This window comes from Oncorhynchus clarkii, chromosome 25 (assembly GCF_045791955.1).
Source record: "Oncorhynchus clarkii lewisi isolate Uvic-CL-2024 chromosome 25, UVic_Ocla_1.0, whole genome shotgun sequence".
Lineage (NCBI taxonomy): Eukaryota > Metazoa > Chordata > Actinopteri > Salmoniformes > Salmonidae > Oncorhynchus > Oncorhynchus clarkii.
This window is the reverse complement of record NC_092171.1, coordinates 14,120,992-14,140,629: the sequence shown is the minus strand read 5'-3', so window position 1 is coordinate 14,140,629 and position 19,638 is coordinate 14,120,992. Positions and strand designations below refer to the sequence as shown.

The window sequence follows — 19,638 nt, the reverse complement described above, 5'->3', positions numbered from 1 at the left end:
TAGACACTACTAGACCCCCAGCCATCTCCTGTCTGCTACCAGATTACACATAGACACTACTAGACCCCCAGCCTTCTCCTGTCTGCTACCAGATTACACATAGATACTACTAGACCCCCAGCCTTCTCCTGTCTCCTACCAGATTACACATAGACACTACTAGACCCCCAGCCTTCTCCTGTCTGCTACCAGATTACACATAGACACTACTAGACCCCCAGCCTTCTCCTGTCTGCTACCAGATTACACATAGACACTACTAGACCCCCAGCCTTCTCCTGTCTGCTACCAGATTACACATAGACACTACTAGACCCCCAGACTTCTCCTGTCTGCTACCAGATTACACAAAGACACTACTAGACCCCCAGCCTTCTCCTGTGTGCTACCAGATTACACAGACACTACTAGACCCCCAGCCTTCTCCTGTCTGCTACCAGATTACACATAGACACTACTAGACCCCCAGCCTTCTCCTGTTTGCTACCAGATTACACATTGACACTACTAGACCCCCAGCCTTCTCCTGTCTGCTACCAGATTACACATAGACACTACTAGACCCCCAGCCTTCTCCTGTCTGCTACCAGATTACACATAGACACTACTAGACCCCCAGCCTTCTCCTGTCTGCTACCAGATTACACATAGACACTACTAGACCCCCAGCCTTCTCCTGTGTGCTACCAGATTACACAGACACGACTAGACCCCCAGCCTTCTCCTGTCTGCTACCAGATTACACATAGACACTACTAGACCCCCAGCCTTCTCCTGTCTGCTACCAGATTACACATAGACACTACTAGACCCCCAGCCTTCTCCTGTCTGCTACCAGATTACACATAGACACTACTAGACCCCCATCCTTCTCCTGTCTGCTACCAGATTACACAGACACTACTAGACCCCCAGCCTTCTCCTGTTTGCTACCAGATTACACATAGACAATACTAGACCCCCAGTCTTCTCCTGTCTGCTACCAGATTACACATAGACAATACTAGACCCCCAGCCTTCTCCTGTCTGCTACCAGATTACACATAGACACTACTAGACCCCCAGCCTTCTCCTGTCTGCTACCAGATTACACATAGACACTACTAGACCCCCAGCCTTCTCCTGTCTGCTACCAGATTACACATAGACACTACTAGACCCCCAGCCTTCTCCTGTCTGCTACCAGATTACACATAGATACTACTAGACCCCCAGCCTTCTCCTGTCTGCTACCAGATTACACATAGACACTACTAGACCCCCAGCCTTCTCCTGTCTGCTACCAGATTACACATAGACACTACTAGACCCCCAGCCTTCTCCTGTCTGCTACCAGATTACACATAGACACTACTAGACCCCCAGCCTTCTCCTGTCTGCTACCAGATTACACATAGACACTACTAGACCCCCAGCCTTCTCCTGTCTGCTACCAGATTACACATAGACACTACTAGACCCCCAGCCTTCTCCTGTCTGCTACCAGATTACACATAGACACTACTAGACCCCCAGCCTTCTCCTGTCTGCTACCAGATTACACATAGACACTACTAGACCCCCAGCCTTCTCCTGTCTCCTACCAGATTACACATAGACACTACTAGACCCCCAGCCTTCTCCTGTCTGCTACCAGATTACACATAGACACTACTAGACCCCCAGCCTTCTCCTGTCTGCTACCAGATTACACATAGACACTACTAGACCCCCAGCCTTCTCCTGTCTGCTACCAGATTACACATAGACACTACTAGACCCCCAGCCTTCTCCTGTCTGCTACCAGATTACACATAGACACTACTAGACCCCCAGCCTTCTTCTGTCTGCTACCAGATTACACACAGACACTACTAGACCCCCAGCCTTCTCCTGTCTGCTACCAGATTACACATAGACACTACTAGAACCCCAGCCTTCTCCTGTCTGCTACCAGATTACACATAGACACTACTAGACCTCCAGCCTTCTCCTGTCTGCTACCAGATTACACATAGACACTACTAGACCCCCAGCCTTCTCCTGTCTGCTACCAGATTACACATAGACACTACTAGACCCCCAGCCTTCTCCTGTCTGCTACCAGATTACACATAGACACTACTAGACCCCCAGCCTTCTCCTGTCTGCTACCAGATTACACATAGACACTACTAGACCGCCAGCCTTCTCCTGTCTGCTACCAGATTACACATAGACACTACTAGACCCCCAGCCTTCTCCTGTCTGCTACCAGATTACACATAGACACTACTAGACCCCCAGCCTTCTCCTGTCTGCTACCAGATTACACATAGACACTACTAGACCCCCAGCCTTCTCCTGTCTGCTACCAGATTACACATAGACACTACTAGACCCCCAGCCTTCTCCTGTCTGCTACCAGATTACACATAGACACTACTAGACCCCCAGCCTTCTCCTGTCTGCTACCAGATTACACATAGACACTACTAGACCCCCAGCCTTCTCCTGTCTGCTACCAGATTACACATAGATACTACTAGACCCCCAGCCTTCTCCTGTCTGCTACCAGATTACACATAGACACTACTAGACCCCCAGCCTTCTCCTGTCTGCTACCAGATTACTCATAGACACTACTAGACCCCCAGCCTTCTCCTGTCTGCTACCAGATTACTCATAGACACTACTAGACCCCCAGCCTTCTCCTGTCTGCTACCAGATTACACATAGACACTACTAGACCCCCAGCCTTCTCCTGTCTGCTACCAGATTACACATAGACACTACTAGACCCCCAGCCTTCTCCTGTGTGCTACCAGATTACACAGACACTACTAGACCCCCAGCCTTCTCCTGTCTGCTACCAGATTACACATAGACACTACTAGACCCCCAGCCTTCTCCTGTTTGCTACCAGATTACACATTGACACTACTAGACCCCCAGCCTTCTCCTGTCTGCTACCAGATTACACATAGACACTACTAGACCCCCAGCCTTCTCCTGTCTGCTACCAGATTACACATAGACACTACTAGACCCCCAGCCTTCTCCTGTCTGCTACCAGATTACACATAGACACTACTAGACCCCCAGCCTTCTCCTGTGTGCTACCAGATTACACAGACACGACTAGACCCCCAGCCTTCTCCTGTCTGCTACCAGATTACACATAGACACTACTAGACCCCCAGCCTTCTCCTGTCTGCTACCAGATTACACATAGACACTACTAGACCCCCAGCCTTCTCCTGTCTGCTACCAGATTACACATAGACACTACTAGACCCCCAGCCTTCTCCTGTCTGCTACCAGATTACACAGACACTACTAGACCCCCAGCCTTCTCCTGTTTGCTACCAGATTACACATAGACAATACTAGACCCCCAGTCTTCTCCTGTCTGCTACCAGATTACACATAGACAATACTAGACCCCCAGCCTTCTCCTGTCTGCTACCAGATTACACATAGACACTACTAGACCCCCAGCCTTCTCCTGTCTGCTACCAGATTACACATAGACACTACTAGACCCCCAGCCTTCTCCTGTCTGCTACCAGATTACACATAGACACTACTAGACCCCCAGCCTTCTCCTGTCTGCTACCAGATTACACATAGATACTACTAGACCCCCAGCCTTCTCCTGTCTGCTACCAGATTACACATAGACACTACTAGACCCCCAGCCTTCTCCTGTCTGCTACCAGATTACACATAGACACTACTAGACCCCCAGCCTTCTCCTGTCTGCTACCAGATTACACATAGACACTACTAGACCCCCAGCCTTCTCCTGTCTGCTACCAGATTACACATAGACACTACTAGACCCCCAGCCTTCTCCTGTCTGCTACCAGATTACACATAGACACTACTAGACCCGCAGCCTTCTCCTGTCTGCTACCAGATTACACATAGACACTACTAGACCGCCAGCCTTCTCCTGTCTGCTACCAGATTACACATAGACACTACTAGACCCCCAGCCTTCTCCTGTCTGCTACCAGATTACACATAGACACTACTAGACCCCCAGCCTTCTCCTGTCTGCTACCAGATTACACATAGACACTACTAGACCCCCAGCCTTCTCCTGTCTGCTACCAGATTACACATAGACACTACTAGACCCCCAGCCTTCTCCTGTCTGCTACCAGATTACACATAGACACTACTAGACCCCCAGCCTTCTCCTGTCTGCTACCAGATTACACATAGACACTACTAGACCCCCAGCCTTCTCCTGTCTGCTACCAGATTACACATAGACACTACTAGACCCCCAGCCTTCTCCTGTCTGCTACCAGATTACACATAGACACTACTAGACCCCCAGCCTTCTCCTGTCTGCTACCAGATTACACATAGACACTACTAGACCCCCAGCCTTCTCCTGTCTGCTACCAGATTACACATAGACACTACTAGACCCCCAGCCATCTCCTGTCTGCTACCAGATTACACATAGACACTACTAGACCCCCAGCCTTCTCCTGTCTGCTACCAGATTACACATAGATACTACTAGACCCCCAGCCTTCTCCTGTCTGCTACCAGATTACACATAGACACTACTAGACCCCCAGCCTTCTCCTGTCTGCTACCAGATTACACATAGACACTACTAGACCCCCAGCCTTCTCCTGTCTGCTACCAGATTACACATAGACACTACTAGACCCCCAGCCTTCTCCTGTCTGCTACCAGATTACACATAGACACTACTAGACCCCCAGCCTTCTCCTGTCTGCTACCAGATTACACATAGACACTACTAGACCCCCAGCCTTCTCCTGTCTGCTACCAGATTACACATAGACACTACTAGACCCCCAGCCTTCTCCTGTCTGCTACCAGATTACACATAGACACTACTAGACCCCCAGCCTTCTCCTGTCTGCTACCAGATTACACATAGACACTACTAGACCCCCAGCCTTCTCCTGTCTGCTACCAGATTACACATAGACACTACTAGACCCCCAGCCTTCTCCTGTCTGCTACCAGATTACACATAGACACTACTAGACCCCCAGCCTTCTCCTGTCTGCTACCAGATTACACATAGACACTACTAGACCCCCAGCCATCTCCTGTCTGCTACCAGATTACACATAGACACTACTAGACCCCCAGCCTTCTCCTGTCTGCTACCAGATTACACATAGACACTACTAGACCCCCAGCCTTCTCCTGTCTCCTACCAGATTACACATAGACACTACTAGACCCCCAGCCTTCTCCTGTCTGCTACCAGATTACACATAGACACTACTAGACCCCCAGCCTTCTCCTGTCTGCTACCAGATTACACATAGACACTACTAGACCCCCAGCCTTCTCCTGTCTGCTACCAGATTACACATAGACACTACTAGACCCCCAGACTTCTCCTGTCTGCTACCAGATTACACATAGACACTACTAGACCCCCAGCCTTCTCCTGTGTGCTACCAGATTACACAGACACTACTAGACCCCCAGCCTTCTCCTGTCTGCTACCAGATTACACATAGACACTACTAGACCCCCAGCCTTCTCCTGTTTGCTACCAGATTACACATTGACACTACTAGACCCCCAGCCTTCTCCTGTCTGCTACCAGATTACACATAGACACTACTAGACCCCCAGCCTTCTCCTGTCTGCTACCAGATTACACATAGACACTACTAGACCCCCAGCCTTCTCCTGTCTGCTACCAGATTACACATAGACACTACTAGACCCCCAGCCTTCTCCTGTGTGCTACCAGATTACACAGACACGACTAGACCCCCAGCCTTCTCCTGTCTGCTACCAGATTACACATAGACACTACTAGACCCCCAGCCTTCTCCTGTCTGCTACCAGATTACACATAGACACTACTAGACCCCCAGCCTTCTCCTGTCTGCTACCAGATTACACATAGACACTACTAGACCCCCAGCCTTCTCCTGTCTGCTACCAGATTACACAGACACTACTAGACCCCCAGCCTTCTCCTGTTTGCTACCAGATTACACATAGACAATACTAGACCCCCAGTCTTCTCCTGTCTGCTACCAGATTACACATAGACAATACTAGACCCCCAGCCTTCTCCTGTCTGCTACCAGATTACACATAGACACTACTAGACCCCCAGCCTTCTCCTGTCTGCTACCAGATTACACATAGACACTACTAGACCCCCAGCCTTCTCCTGTCTGCTACCAGATTACACATAGACACTACTAGACCCCCAGCCTTCTCCTGTCTGCTACCAGATTACACATAGACACTACTAGACCCCCAGCCTTCTCCTGTCTGCTACCAGATTACACATAGACACTACTAGACCCCCAGCCTTCTCCTGTCTGCTACCAGATTACTCATAGACACTACTAGACCCCCAGCCTTCTCCTGTCTGCTACCAGATTACTCATAGACACTACTAGACCCCCAGCCTTCTCCTTTCTGCTACCAGATTACACATAGACACTACTAGACCCCCAGCCTTCTCCTGTCTGCTACCAGATTACACATAGACACTACTAGACCCCCAGCCTTCTCCTGTCTGCTACCAGATTGCACATAGACACTACTAGACCCCCAGCCTTCTCCTGTCTGCTACCAGATTACACATAGACACTACTAGACCCCCAGCCTTCTCCTGTCTCCTACCAGATTACACATAGACACTACTAGACCCCCAGCCTTCTCCTGTCTGCTACCAGATTACACATAGACACTACTAGACCCCCAGCCTTCTCCTGTCTGCTACCAGATTACACATAGACACTACTAGACCCCCAGCCTTCTTCTGTCTGCTACCAGATTACACACAGACACTACTAGACCCCCAGCCTTCTCCTGTCTGCTACCAGATTACACATAGACACTACTAGACCCCCAGCCTTCTCCTGTCTGCTACCAGATTACACATAGACACTACTAGACCCCCAGCCTTCTCCTGTCTGCTACCAGATTACACATAGACACTACTAGACCCCCAGCCTTCTCCTGTCTGCTACCAGATTACACATAGACACTACTAGACCCCCAGCCTTCTCCTGTCTGCTACCAGATTACACATAGACACTACTAGACCCCCAGCCTTCTCCTGTCTGCTACCAGATTACACATAGACACTACTAGACCGCCAGCCTTCTCCTGTCTGCTACCAGATTACACATAGACACTACTAGACCCCCAGCCTTCTCCTGTCTGTTACCAGATTACACATAGACACTACTAGACCCCCAGCCTTCTCCTGTCTGCTACCAGATTACACATAGACACTACTAGACCCCCAGCCTTCTCCTGTCTGCTACCAGATTACACATAGACACTACTAGACCCCCAGCCTTCTCCTGTCTGCTACCAGATTACACATAGACACTACTAGACCCCCAGCCTTCTCCTGTCTGCTACCAGATTACACATAGACACTACTAGACCCCCAGCCTTCTCCTGTCTGCTACCAGATTACACATAGATACTACTAGACCCCCAGCCTTCTCCTGTCTGCTACCAGATTACACATAGACACTACTAGACCCCCAGCCTTCTCCTGTCTGCTACCAGATTACACATAGACACTACTAGACCCCCAGCCGTCTCCTGTCTGCTACCAGATTACACATAGACACTACTAGACCCCCAGCCTTCTCCTGTCTGCTACCAGATTACACATAGATACTACTAGACCCCCAGCCTTCTCCTGTCTCCTACCAGATTACACATAGACACTACTAGACCCCCAGCCTTCTCCTGTCTGCTACCAGATTACACATAGACACTACTAGACCCCCAGCCTTCTCCTGTCTGCTACCAGATTACACATAGACACTACTAGACCCCCAGCCTTCTCCTGTCTGCTACCAGATTACACATAGACACTACTAGACCCCCAGCCTTCTCCTGTCTGCTACCAGATTACACATAGACACTACTAGACCCCCAGCCTTCTCCTGTCTGCTACCAGATTACACATAGACACTACTAGACCCCCAGCCTTCTCCTGTCTGCTACCAGATTACACATAGACACTACTAGACCGCCAGCCTTCTCCTGTCTGCTACCAGATTACACATAGACACTACTAGACCCCCAGCCTTCTCCTGTCTGCTACCAGATTACACATAGACACTACTAGACCCCCAGCCTTCTCCTGTCTGCTACCAGATTACACATAGACACTACTAGACCCCCAGCCTTCTCCTGTCTGCTACCAGATTACACATAGACACTACTAGACCCCCAGCCTTCTCCTGTCTGCTACCAGATTACACATAGACACTACTAGACCCCCAGCCTTCTCCTGTCTGCTACCAGATTACACATAGACACTACTAGACCCCCAGCCTTCTCCTGTCTGCTACCAGATTACACATAGATACTACTAGACCCCCAGCCTTCTCCTGTCTGCTACCAGATTACACATAGACACTACTAGACCCCCAGCCTTCTCCTGTCTGCTACCAGATTACACATAGACACTACTAGACCCCCAGCCGTCTCCTGTCTGCTACCAGATTACACATAGACACTACTAGACCCCCAGCCTTCTCCTGTCTGCTACCAGATTACACATAGATACTACTAGACCCCCAGCCTTCTCCTGTCTCCTACCAGATTACACATAGACACTACTAGACCCCCAGCCTTCTCCTGTCTGCTACCAGATTACACATAGACACTACTAGACCCCCAGCCTTCTCCTGTCTGCTACCAGATTACACATAGACACTACTAGACCCCCAGCCTTCTCCTTTCTGCTACCAGATTACACATAGACACTACTAGACCCCCAGCCTTCTCCTGTCTGCTACCAGATTACACATAGACACTACTAGACCCCCAGCCTTCTCCTGTGTGCTACCAGATTACACAGACACTACTAGACCCCCAGCCTTCTCCTGTCTGCTACCAGATTACACATAGACACTACTAGACCCCCAGCCTTCTCCTGTCTGCTACCAGATTACACAGACACTACTAGACCCCCAGCCTTCTCCTGTCTGCTACCAGATTACACATAGACACTACTAGACCCCCAGCCTTCTCCTGTTTGCTACCAGATTACACATTGACACTACTAGACCCCCAGCCTTCTCCTGTCTGCTACCAGATTACACATAGACACTACTAGACCCCCAGCCTTCTCCTGTCTGCTACCAGATTACACATAGACACTACTAGACCCCCAGCCTTCTCCTGTCTGCTACCAGATTACACATAGACACTACTAGACCCCCAGCCTTCTCCTGTGTGCTACCAGATTACACAGACACGACTAGACCCCCAGCCTTCTCCTGTCTGCTACCAGATTACACATAGACACTACTAGACCCCCAGCCTTCTCCTGTCTGCTACCAGATTACACATAGACACTACTAGACCCCCAGCCTTCTCCTGTCTGCTACCAGATTACACATAGACACTACTAGACCCCCAGCCTTCTCCTGTCTGCTACCAGATTACACAGACACTACTAGACCCCCAGCCTTCTCCTGTTTGCTACCAGATTACACATAGACAATACTAGACCCCCAGTCTTCTCCTGTCTGCTACCAGATTACACATAGACAATACTAGACCCCCAGCCTTCTCCTGTCTGCTACCAGATTACACATAGACACTACTAGACCCCCAGCCTTCTCCTGTCTGCTACCAGATTACACATAGACACTACTAGACCCCCAGCCTTCTCCTGTCTGCTACCAGATTACACATAGACACTACTAGACCCCCAACCTTCTCCTGTCTGCTACCAGATTACACACAGACACTACTAGACCCCCAGCCTTCTCCTGTTTGCTACCAGATTACACATAGACAATACTAGACCCCCAGCCTTCTCCCGTCTGCTACCAGATTACACATAGACACTACTAGACCCCCAGCCTTCTCCTGTCTGCTACCAGATTACACCTAGTCACTACTAGACCCAGGCAGCAAGTTGAGTTTTTCTCTAGAGGATAGATGGTTGCGGGGAAGACAGCCAGATCTCTTAGCTTTGACCTAATTTATTTCAAAGCAGTTTGCCTCATCACTCACTGCTGTCACTGCTCTCTATGACTGCTGTGTTTCTGTTTCAGATCAAAGGGTCGTGGTCGTCTAAAAGAGGGAAAGACAATTATAACCCTTACAGCCACGGAAACATATTCACCAACTGCTGTGCAGCGCTGTGTGGACCCCTGCCACCCAGGTAAGGACGGGCCTGTGTGTGTGTGTGCTTGTCTATGGAACTCTCATTCTTTTTTTACTTTCTAAAAATGTAACATATGGCCAGGGTTTGGTAGGTTACTTTCTAAATGGAATCAGTTAGTTACTATGTACAGGTCCAAAATTGTAATCAGTGGATTACACAAACGTGGTAATGTAATCCGATTACTTTCCTTTTAAAGCACCTTTGCAGTCTTTTTAATTGTATTCTTACATCACTGTATGTCTAATAGATCACTGTGTTTATTTAATGAAAATAGCTCCAAAATATATGTATTTAAATAGTTTATTTCCCTGAGCCTTTAGCCTGTCTGATCGTGTGGTCTGAAGATGTTTACATTCACAGCCGTGATTGGCTTATAGGATGGTCTAGAGCCCACCCCCTTACCCAGATGAACAGTCAATGGTCTATTATGCTCTGGTCATTGTGATGTCATGATGGGGGCCAAAAGTTCCATCCTAAGCAGGCTGAAATTCCAGGCATTTTGTTTTCCAAACAGCTCTTACACAAAAGGCACTTTCATAATTTGAGTGTTATTTGAACCTCATGGTGTTGAAATGTAATGTTTTTAACTGCACTGCCCCTTGAAGAGGCATTAGAAGGAGACTAAAAGGATCCATCAAACTCATGCGGCGTGTCATTATAGTGGTCTGTCTTGTGGTCAGACTCACTCGGGTGGAGAAAAAAAAAAAAAGTCATTTCCTGCATGGTCAGAAAGCTAAAATAGGCCGGTCACAGAGTTGATCTTGCGGGACTAGAGAGCCTGCTGTGAAATCATCTCTCATTCGTCTCTCATTCTCTCATTCATTCAGACTTCTGATAGTACCGAGGATTTCAGCGTGCCTCTCCTCATTTCAGCGTGCCTCTCCTCTCCCCAACGTGCCTCTCCTCATGTTCTACACACTCTCTGTGGTGGAGGCTCTGCTTCCCACTCCCAACGTGCCTCTCCTCATGTTCTACACACTCTCTCTGTGGTGGAGGCTCTGGTTCTACACTCTCTCTGTGGTGGAGGCTCTGGTTCTACACAATCTCTGTGGTGGAGGCTCTGGTTCTACACACTCTCCCTGTGGTGGAGGCTCTGCTTCCCACTCCCAACGTGGCTCTCCTCATGTTCTACACACTCTCTGTGGTGGAGGCTCTGGTTCTACACTCTCTCTGTGGTGGAGGCTCTGGTTCTACACACTATCTGTGGTGGAAGCTCTGGTTCTACACAATCTCTGTGGTGGAGGCTCTGGTTCTACACACTCTCCCTGTGGTGGAGGCTCTGCTTCCCACTCCCAACGTGCCTCTCCTCATGTTCTATACTCTCTCTGTGGTGGAGGCTCTGGTTCTACACTCTCTCTGTGGTGGAGGCTCTGGTTCTACACTCTCTCTGTGGTGGAGGCTCTGGTTCTACACACTCTCTCTGTGGTGGAAGCTCTGGTTCTACACAATCTCTGTGGTGGAGGCTCTGGTTCTACACACTCTCCCTGTGGTGGAGGCTCTGCTTCCCACTCCCAACGTGCCTCTCCTCATGTTCTACACACTCTCTCTGTGGTGGAGGCTCTGATTCTACACACACTCTCTGTGGTGGAGGCTCTGGTTCTACACACTCTCTGTGGTGGAGACTCTGTTTCTACACACTCTCTCTGTGGTGGAGGCTCTGGTTCTACACTCTCTGTGGTGGAGGCTCTGATTCTACACACACTCTCTGTGGTGGAGGCTCTGGTTCTACACACACTCTCTGTGGTGGAGGCTCTGGTTCTACACACTCTCTCTGTGGTGGAGGCTCTGGTTCTACACACTCTCTCTGTGGTGGAGGCTCTGGTTCTAAACACTCTCTCTGTGGTGGAGGCTCTGGTTCTACACACTCTCTCTGTGGTGGAGGCTTTGGTTCTACACACTCTGTGGTGGAGGCTCTGGTTCTACACACTCTCTCTGTGGTGGAGGCTCTGGTTCTACACACTCTCTCTGTGGTGGAGGCTCTGGTTCTACACACTCTCTCTGTGGTAGAGGCTCTGGTTCTACACACTCTCTGTGGTGGAGGCTCTGGTTCTACACACTCTCTCTGTGGTGGAGGCTCTGGTTCTACACACTCTCTCTGTGGTGGAGGCTCTGGTTCTACACTCTCTCTGTGGTGGAGGCTCTGGTTCTACACACTCTCTCTGTGGTGGAGGCTCTGGTTCTACACACTCTCTCTGTGGTGGAGGCTCTGGTTCTACACTCTCTCTCTGTGGTGGAGGCTCTATCTCCCCTTTACAGTTCAGTTTTCCCCTCTCTGATGAGACAACACAACACGCAGCAGCTCCTCTGTGGCTTGACTGTGTGGTTAACTCTAAGGCTCCATTTCAAAAGGCACCTTATTTCCTATGTAGTGCGCTACTTTGACCAGAGCTTAGGCATAGGGTTCCGGTCAAAAATAGGGCCCTATATAGGGAATTAGGGTGCCATTTTGGACACGCATAAAGGCATGGTACAGTGCGTCAGTAGCAGGTCATTAACAGTGAGACGAGAAAGTCTCTCCTTGGTAAAACACATGTACAGACTAGGGAGAAATGGAATTAACAGGCCAGAGTGGTTAAGGAGGCTTTTAGCCCAGGGGTTGTCAGTGTGTTTTACTGCTCTCTGTGTGAGAGTCCCAACCCAGCCTCCACTGCCCACAGCATTGCTCACTGGTAAGGACTCTACTGGTTGGCAGGGGGAGATCCTCTATGGGCAGGTGGTGGGCAAGGGGGGTGGAGTGTGTGTGTGTGTGTGTGTCTGTTTCTCTTCTTCAGTTCACCTCCATTGAATTCCTGTAAGAGACTCAATTTCTCAGAGTCAACAGGCTCTCTGTTACTGATTACCCTACACACACACACACACACACACACACACACACACACACAGGCCTCCCTCAGAGCTGTGTTTCCACTGGAAGAGTTGTTTGTATTCCGTTAGAGCTGATCTGTGTCACTGTTTCATATCATCACACGGCCCCTGGATGTTATCACACACGGCTAGCTCATGACTTCTCTATGTGCTTACACATAACCACACACACACACACCCTTATACAAACACACACACGCACGCTCAGACACACACACACACACTATGACAATCCGGTTGCTTAACCTCAGCAGGTTCCTGCCTAACCAGCCATGTCTCAGCCTAGCAACGGTAGTGATCGAACAGAAATAATGATTCACTCCACTGATCTTTGCATGACCTCAATGATTGACTACCAAGAGGAGCGCCTGCATACAGAGTGAGACATTAGGCAGGGCACAAGTCTCCCATTCGGGGGTTCCCTGGTGTCTGTCTGTGGCAGCTGTGTAGATTAGGCCCTCTTATTCTTTCACAATATTTGACTCTCCGAAAGTAATTTCATGTGTATTCTGCATCCTCTTAAAGTTGAGTTACATTGTGTAAGGATATCTGCCAAGGATTTGAAATGAAAGTATTCAAGGAAATCAAAGCATTTCATTCACAAAATCTGTGTTTATAAGAATCCTGGACACTCTTACTGACAGTTGTGGCTGCTTTGCATGATGTATTGTTGTCTCTACCTTCTTGACATTTATGCTGTTGTCTGTGCCCAATAATGTTTTTACCCTGTTTTGTTCTGCTGCCATGTTGTGTTGCTACCATGTTGTTGTCATGTTGTGTTGCTACCATGTTGTTGTCATCTTTAGGTCTCTCTTTGTGTAGTGTTGTCTCGTCATGTGTGTTTTAATCCTATATTTTAATTTAATTTATTTTTATTTTTAAACCCAGCCCTCATCCCCGCAGGAGTCCTTTTGCCTTTTGGCAGGCTGTTATTGTAAATAAGAATTTGTTCTTAACTGACTTGCCTAGTTAAATAAAATATAAATAAATGTAGTTTCGGCAGGATCACTGCAAAATAAATATACAGTTTCAGCATTGCTTCAAAGTACAGTATTGAAATAGACTTGGACCTATGCCTGATTCATTTTTCGAGGAGATAGGACCCTGTAAAATCAGTTAGAATTTTTTTCTTGATTCTACTAAGTTCAATAAAACATTTTAATATCCTGTTTTAATGTCTGGATTCCTTGATTGCATCTGCGTTCTCCGAAACACAGATATTATATAAGGCGTTAAGGAAGGGATCTACAATATTATTAATATCATTGAATGGTTTCCTCAGATATTTCTCTCTCTCTTCAGTCTCATCGACAGAAGAGGCTTTGTCCAATCGGACACGCCGCAGCCCATCCCGCCAACCAATGGCATCACCATGTACGGATCCACCCAATCACAGAGCCACATGGTAAGCCATTCTCCACTCAATCATTTCCAAACCTACTTATGGCCATCATGTCATTGAAAACCCTCAAACTCAGACCCTGGTCATCTTAATATGGCTTATGTATTGCCTTCATTACCACATATACGAACAGAAATGTAAAATGTTGGTTTCATAAGCTGAAATAAAAGATCCCAGACATTTTCCAGATGCAAGAAAAGCTTATTTCTTCCAAAGTTTGTGTACAAATTTGTGTACTTCCATTTAGTGAGCATTTCTCCTTTGCCAAGATAATCCATCCGCCTGACAGGTGTGGCATATCAAGAAGCTGATTAAACAGGATGATCATTTACACAGGTGCACCTTGTGCTGGGGACAATAAAAGGCCACTCTAAAATGTGATTTTTTTTCCCAAAACACAATGCCACAGATGTCTCAAGTTTTGAGGGAGCGTGCAATTGGCATGCTGAATGCAAGAATGTCCACCAGAGCCATTGCCAGAGAACTGAATGTTAATTTTTGTACCATAAGCCACCCCCAACTTATTTTTTGAGAATTTGGCTGTACATCCAACTGGCCTCACAACCGCAGACCACGTGTAACCATGCCAGCCCAGGACCTCCACATCTGGCTTCTTCACCTGCGGTGATTGTCTGAGACCAGCCACCCAGACAGCTGATGAAACTGAGGAGGGTTTCTGTCTGTAATAAGCCATTTTGTGGGGAAAATCCATTCTGATTGGCTGAGCTTGGCTCCCCAGTGGGTGGGCCAATGCCCTCCCAGACCCACCAATGACTGCACCCCTTCCCAGTCATGTGAAATCCATAGATCAGGGCCTAATTTATTTCAATTGTCTGATTTCCTTACATGAACTGTAACTCAGTAAAATCATTGAAATTGTTGCATTTATATTTTTGTTCTGAGTATATAGTGCATTCGGAAAGTATTCAGACCCCTTGACTTTTTTCCACATTTTGTTACATTACAGCCTTATTCTAAAATTGATTAAATTGTTTATTTCCTCATTCAACCTACACACAATTCATCATGATGACAAAGCAAAAACTGTTTTTTAGAAATATCACATTTACATAAGTATTCAGACTCTTTACTCAGTACTTTGTTGAAGCACCTTTGGCAGCGATGACAGCCACGAGTCTTCTAAGGTATGACGCTACAAGCTTGGCACACCTGTATTTGGGTAGTTTCTCCCATTCTTCTCTGCAGATCCTCTCAAGCTCTGTCAGGTTGGATGGGGAGTGTCGCTGCACAGCTATTTTCAGGTCTCCAGAGATGTTCAATCGGGTTCAAGTCCGGGCTCTGACTGGGCCACTCAAGGATGTTCAGAGACTTGTCCTGAAGCCACTCCTGCGTTGTCTTGGCTGTGTGCTTTGGGTCATTGCCCTGTTGGAAGGTGAACCTTCCAGTCCAGTCTGAGGTCCTTAGCGCTCTGGAGCAGGTTTTCATCAAGGATCTTTTTGTACTTTGCTCCATTCATCTTTCTCTCGATCCTGATTATTCTCCCAGTCCCTTCCGCTGAAAAACATCCCCACCGCATGATGCTCCCACCACAATGCTTCATCATAGGGATAGTGCCTGGTTTCCTCCAGATGTGGCGCTTGGCATTCAGGCCAAAGAGTTCAATCTTTTCATCAGATCAGAGAATCTTGTTACTCATGGTCTGAGAGTCCTTTAGTTGCCTTTTGGCAAACTCCAGGCGGGCTGTCATGTGCCTTTTACTGATGAGTGGCTTCCGCCTGGCGCCTCTACCATAAAGGCCTGATCGGTGAAGTACTGCAGAGATGGTTGTCCTTCTGGAAGGTTCTCCCATCTCCACAGAGGATGGCCGAACAGTGACCCATCTTTGGCTGACTCACCCTGGGAAACCCAGGACACGGTATTGCAGCTGTGCTTGGCAGTGCCAGCCTCTCCTGCTTGGCAGTGCCAGCCTCTCCTGCTTGGCAGTGCCAGCCTCTCTAGCTCTCCACTCATAGTAGCCATGGGGTTTCAGCTGTCGTCTTATATCCTGCAACGTATTTCATCTGTAAACAACGGCTCAACTGTCAGCCTTGCAAACTAGATGGATAAACTATCCCAATCAATCTATTATGATGACCAGCGGTATCATGGTGTGTTATTGCAATCATCAACATTGGTACTTGGTTTAGGCAAGGGCAGGGTAGGGTCAGAGCGTCGCTCTCTTTTCTCTTTCTGCCTCTGTATACCAATTCTCTCTCTCTCTCTACATCTCTCTCCAGAGGTGTTCCTGATAAGATGCTGTGCAAGATCTGTTAGGATAGACAAACATTGTTCCTCCCCTCATCATCCCACGCTAGAAAGCCCACAAACAAGGCTGTTTATCTCTCATCTTTATCCCGCTCAATCCAAATCTATCTCATTTCCATCTCTGGTCGACAGATTGGAGCAAATCAACTCTTGGGATTCCAAATAGGGGGTTGTTTATGTTATTATACTCACAGATTTTACCCATGATGCTCTGTGATCTGGCATTATGGCTGGGAAATAGGTCAGCAGGGGGAGGAGGGACTTGTGTGTGCACTGTGACAAGCAATGCATTGTGGACTGTGGTGTGTATGACTCCTTGGCTTTCCCCACTGTCAACAGTCCCTGTCCCCCTCTCGCAAATAAAATGACATGTCGGAGATTTGGGAATGTTTGCGTATGTTGTGCTCATGTGCAGTGCACTCCCTTTCCCCCTCTGATTCCTACAAGCTATCAGGCAGACTGACTGGACATGCTGACAATCTAACTCATGTTCTCGGAGGCTTTGACATGGCAGAAAGAGACTGATGGATAGAAAGCAAGAAATGGATGATAGGAGAGAGAGACAGAAACAGAGATGGGGAGAATACATGCTCTTTTAGAGAGAAGGATCCTACAGTAAAATCATGGAGAGAGTTACTTAAACAAGGCCCTGTCAGCTGACAGTGTAATTGGTGTCGGAGTATCAGATCAAAGGGCGTGAAGCTACAAATGTCACTAGATGACGAACAGGGGGCACTGTTTTGAAGCCACCGCACCTCCATCTTGGCAGTCCCCCACTAATGTAAGAAATATTCTGGAAACTATAGATATGCATTTATTAATGTCGGCATTTGTTTTTGCTACATTTATTATATTACAAACACCTTAATTATTATGTGAGTTAAACATGTTTAAAAATCCTTAAAGTATATTTTTTTGATCCACACTACCACAACAAAAATACTCAAATAGATGTTATTTTGTCCTTGAAACATTTTAATTGGAATACTTGTAGAATTCCATTCATTCCTATAGCAAACTGCTTCTTTTGGGGAGTGCCAATATGGCCGACCGGTGGCTTCAAAGCCTCTCATTGGCCAATACATAGCAACAGCAATCCAGGGTTTTATATACATTATTGACCGCACCCCACAATCTGGCAGAGAATGGAAGAAAGAGTCTGTCTGGGAGTCTGGTGGCCCCTTAGTGAACAAGCCATCGTTTCCCTCCTCGTACATTCTAATGAACAGTCACTACTCGCTACAGTCCTCTGAACTTGAATCCAATGGGCTCTTAGAATAATACGGACCACATAAAATAAGCCCTTGTTAGCGGTGTTCCTGTCCCGCTAACTCTGGTCTTATTGAATTGTTCTAAAGATGTGTCATGGCCATCTGGAATGCTTGAGCTGGTTGTTTTGGCTGGGAGACAGGTTTGACATTCCATAACTTTATCACGTGTAGAAATAGAGCCCATCTGTTAAACAGTTATTATTAGTAATATACTGCAGTAATTGACTTCCCACAGGGGAACCATTGAAATGTCGCCACTAACATCATCTATCTTTACTCACCAACTTAGAGAATGTGGTGTGTGCATTTGACAAGACAAGAGAGAGAGTTTACATTGCGAATTGCGCCGTTGACTCATACCTGGTCGTCATGTAAATAGTGAAAGGCAGTCTGTCAGTGTACGTAGGCAAATTGGGGAATAATCATCAAGTGCAGAGAATCCAGTACATTTCCATACATTTTTACGTTTGTTCTCTAAAGACATGGTAGGCTGAACAACAGAAGCCTCGACACCATGGCAACGGTGACATCATGCCATATCACACCATCCGTCACAGGCCCCAGTCAGGAAGTGACCGAGAGAACAGTATGTGCGAGCGAGGTGACATCTCGAAGTGGCCATGACCTCTAGTTAAAATAGCATCTGCTTTGTTCTTCCTCTCGCTCTGTCCGTGTTCTCTGTAATACTTACCAGCACATCTTTATCTCATTTTTTTTCTCTCGCCTTTTCTGTGGTGGCTGGCAGCTATTTTTACACAACAGAGGCTTTACAGATATAGATTCTGACTTTGGACTGTTTCAACTTGCCAGCTTCTTCTTGAGTAATGGATGACGACACACAGAACTCCATTGTAGACTCCCTTTCTCTTCAGTATCTCAGCAGTGTCTACTTGACTGGTGATTGCTAATTCATTAGACGGAATGGCCAACACTGCTCACCTATGTGTCAAACTCATCTAGCTTAAACAGCCCTAACATGAATCAATGTTTACACAGCCGTCATCGTTTTATTGCCTGAAACACTTAAGATAAACGCTGAAAATTCAATCAGCGCGTGCCTAAGTCAGCTGTGATGAAGATACAGAGTAGACGTGCAGGGTTTTGTTCAGGCTAGGTCAGGGTTGGTTGGTTTCCTCTCTCCATGGCAAGGTGAGAGCTGCTCTTCCTGTAGCCTGCTGAGCTGATGAAAGGTTTACGACCAGGGCTAAACTTATCAGAGCTGAACTTCACTATCTCACAGGCTCATAGCACAGTGAAGCCTGCCAATGTGGGTAATGACAGGCGTCTCATCTGCCCCCTGTTCCTTCACCCACACCTGGGCAGCAGTCCCAGACCCAACCTTGTCCAGCAACTCAACCTCTAAAGTAATTTCAGCCAAGGAGATAGTCTAAGCTCATTAGTAAATAATACCATGCTTCTTCTTCCAAAGGGCAGTATGGAGCTGACACATGAAATGCTTTCAGAAAGTCACTTTTGGAGTGCAGCTTTGCCAAAGCAGGCCCCGGGGCGGCAGGTAGCCTAGCAGGGAGCAGTGTTGGGCCACAAACGGAAAGGTTGCTAGTTTGAATCCCCAAGCTGACTCTGTGAAAAATGTGTATGTGCCCTTGCGTCTGCTAAATGACTAAAATGTAAATGATTAGATTGGGAGCAGTGATCAGATTGTGGGGCTTTTGGATGTGCAT

General features: G+C 47.6%; 1 protein-coding gene across 2 annotated transcripts in view; it reads left to right on the top strand.

Annotated features, from left to right (window-relative positions):
* Positions 1–19,638, top strand: part of LOC139383469 (palmitoyltransferase ZDHHC14-like) — a 113,916-nt gene that overhangs the window by 88,826 nt on the left and 5,452 nt on the right. For both annotated transcript variants that reach the window (XM_071128018.1, XM_071128017.1), the window contains exons 8-9: positions 10,041–10,150; positions 14,321–14,423. In XM_071128018.1, coding sequence (XP_070984119.1) covers positions 10,041–10,150; positions 14,321–14,423 — 213 coding nt within the window. The remainder of the gene's footprint in view (positions 1–10,040; positions 10,151–14,320; positions 14,424–19,638) is intronic.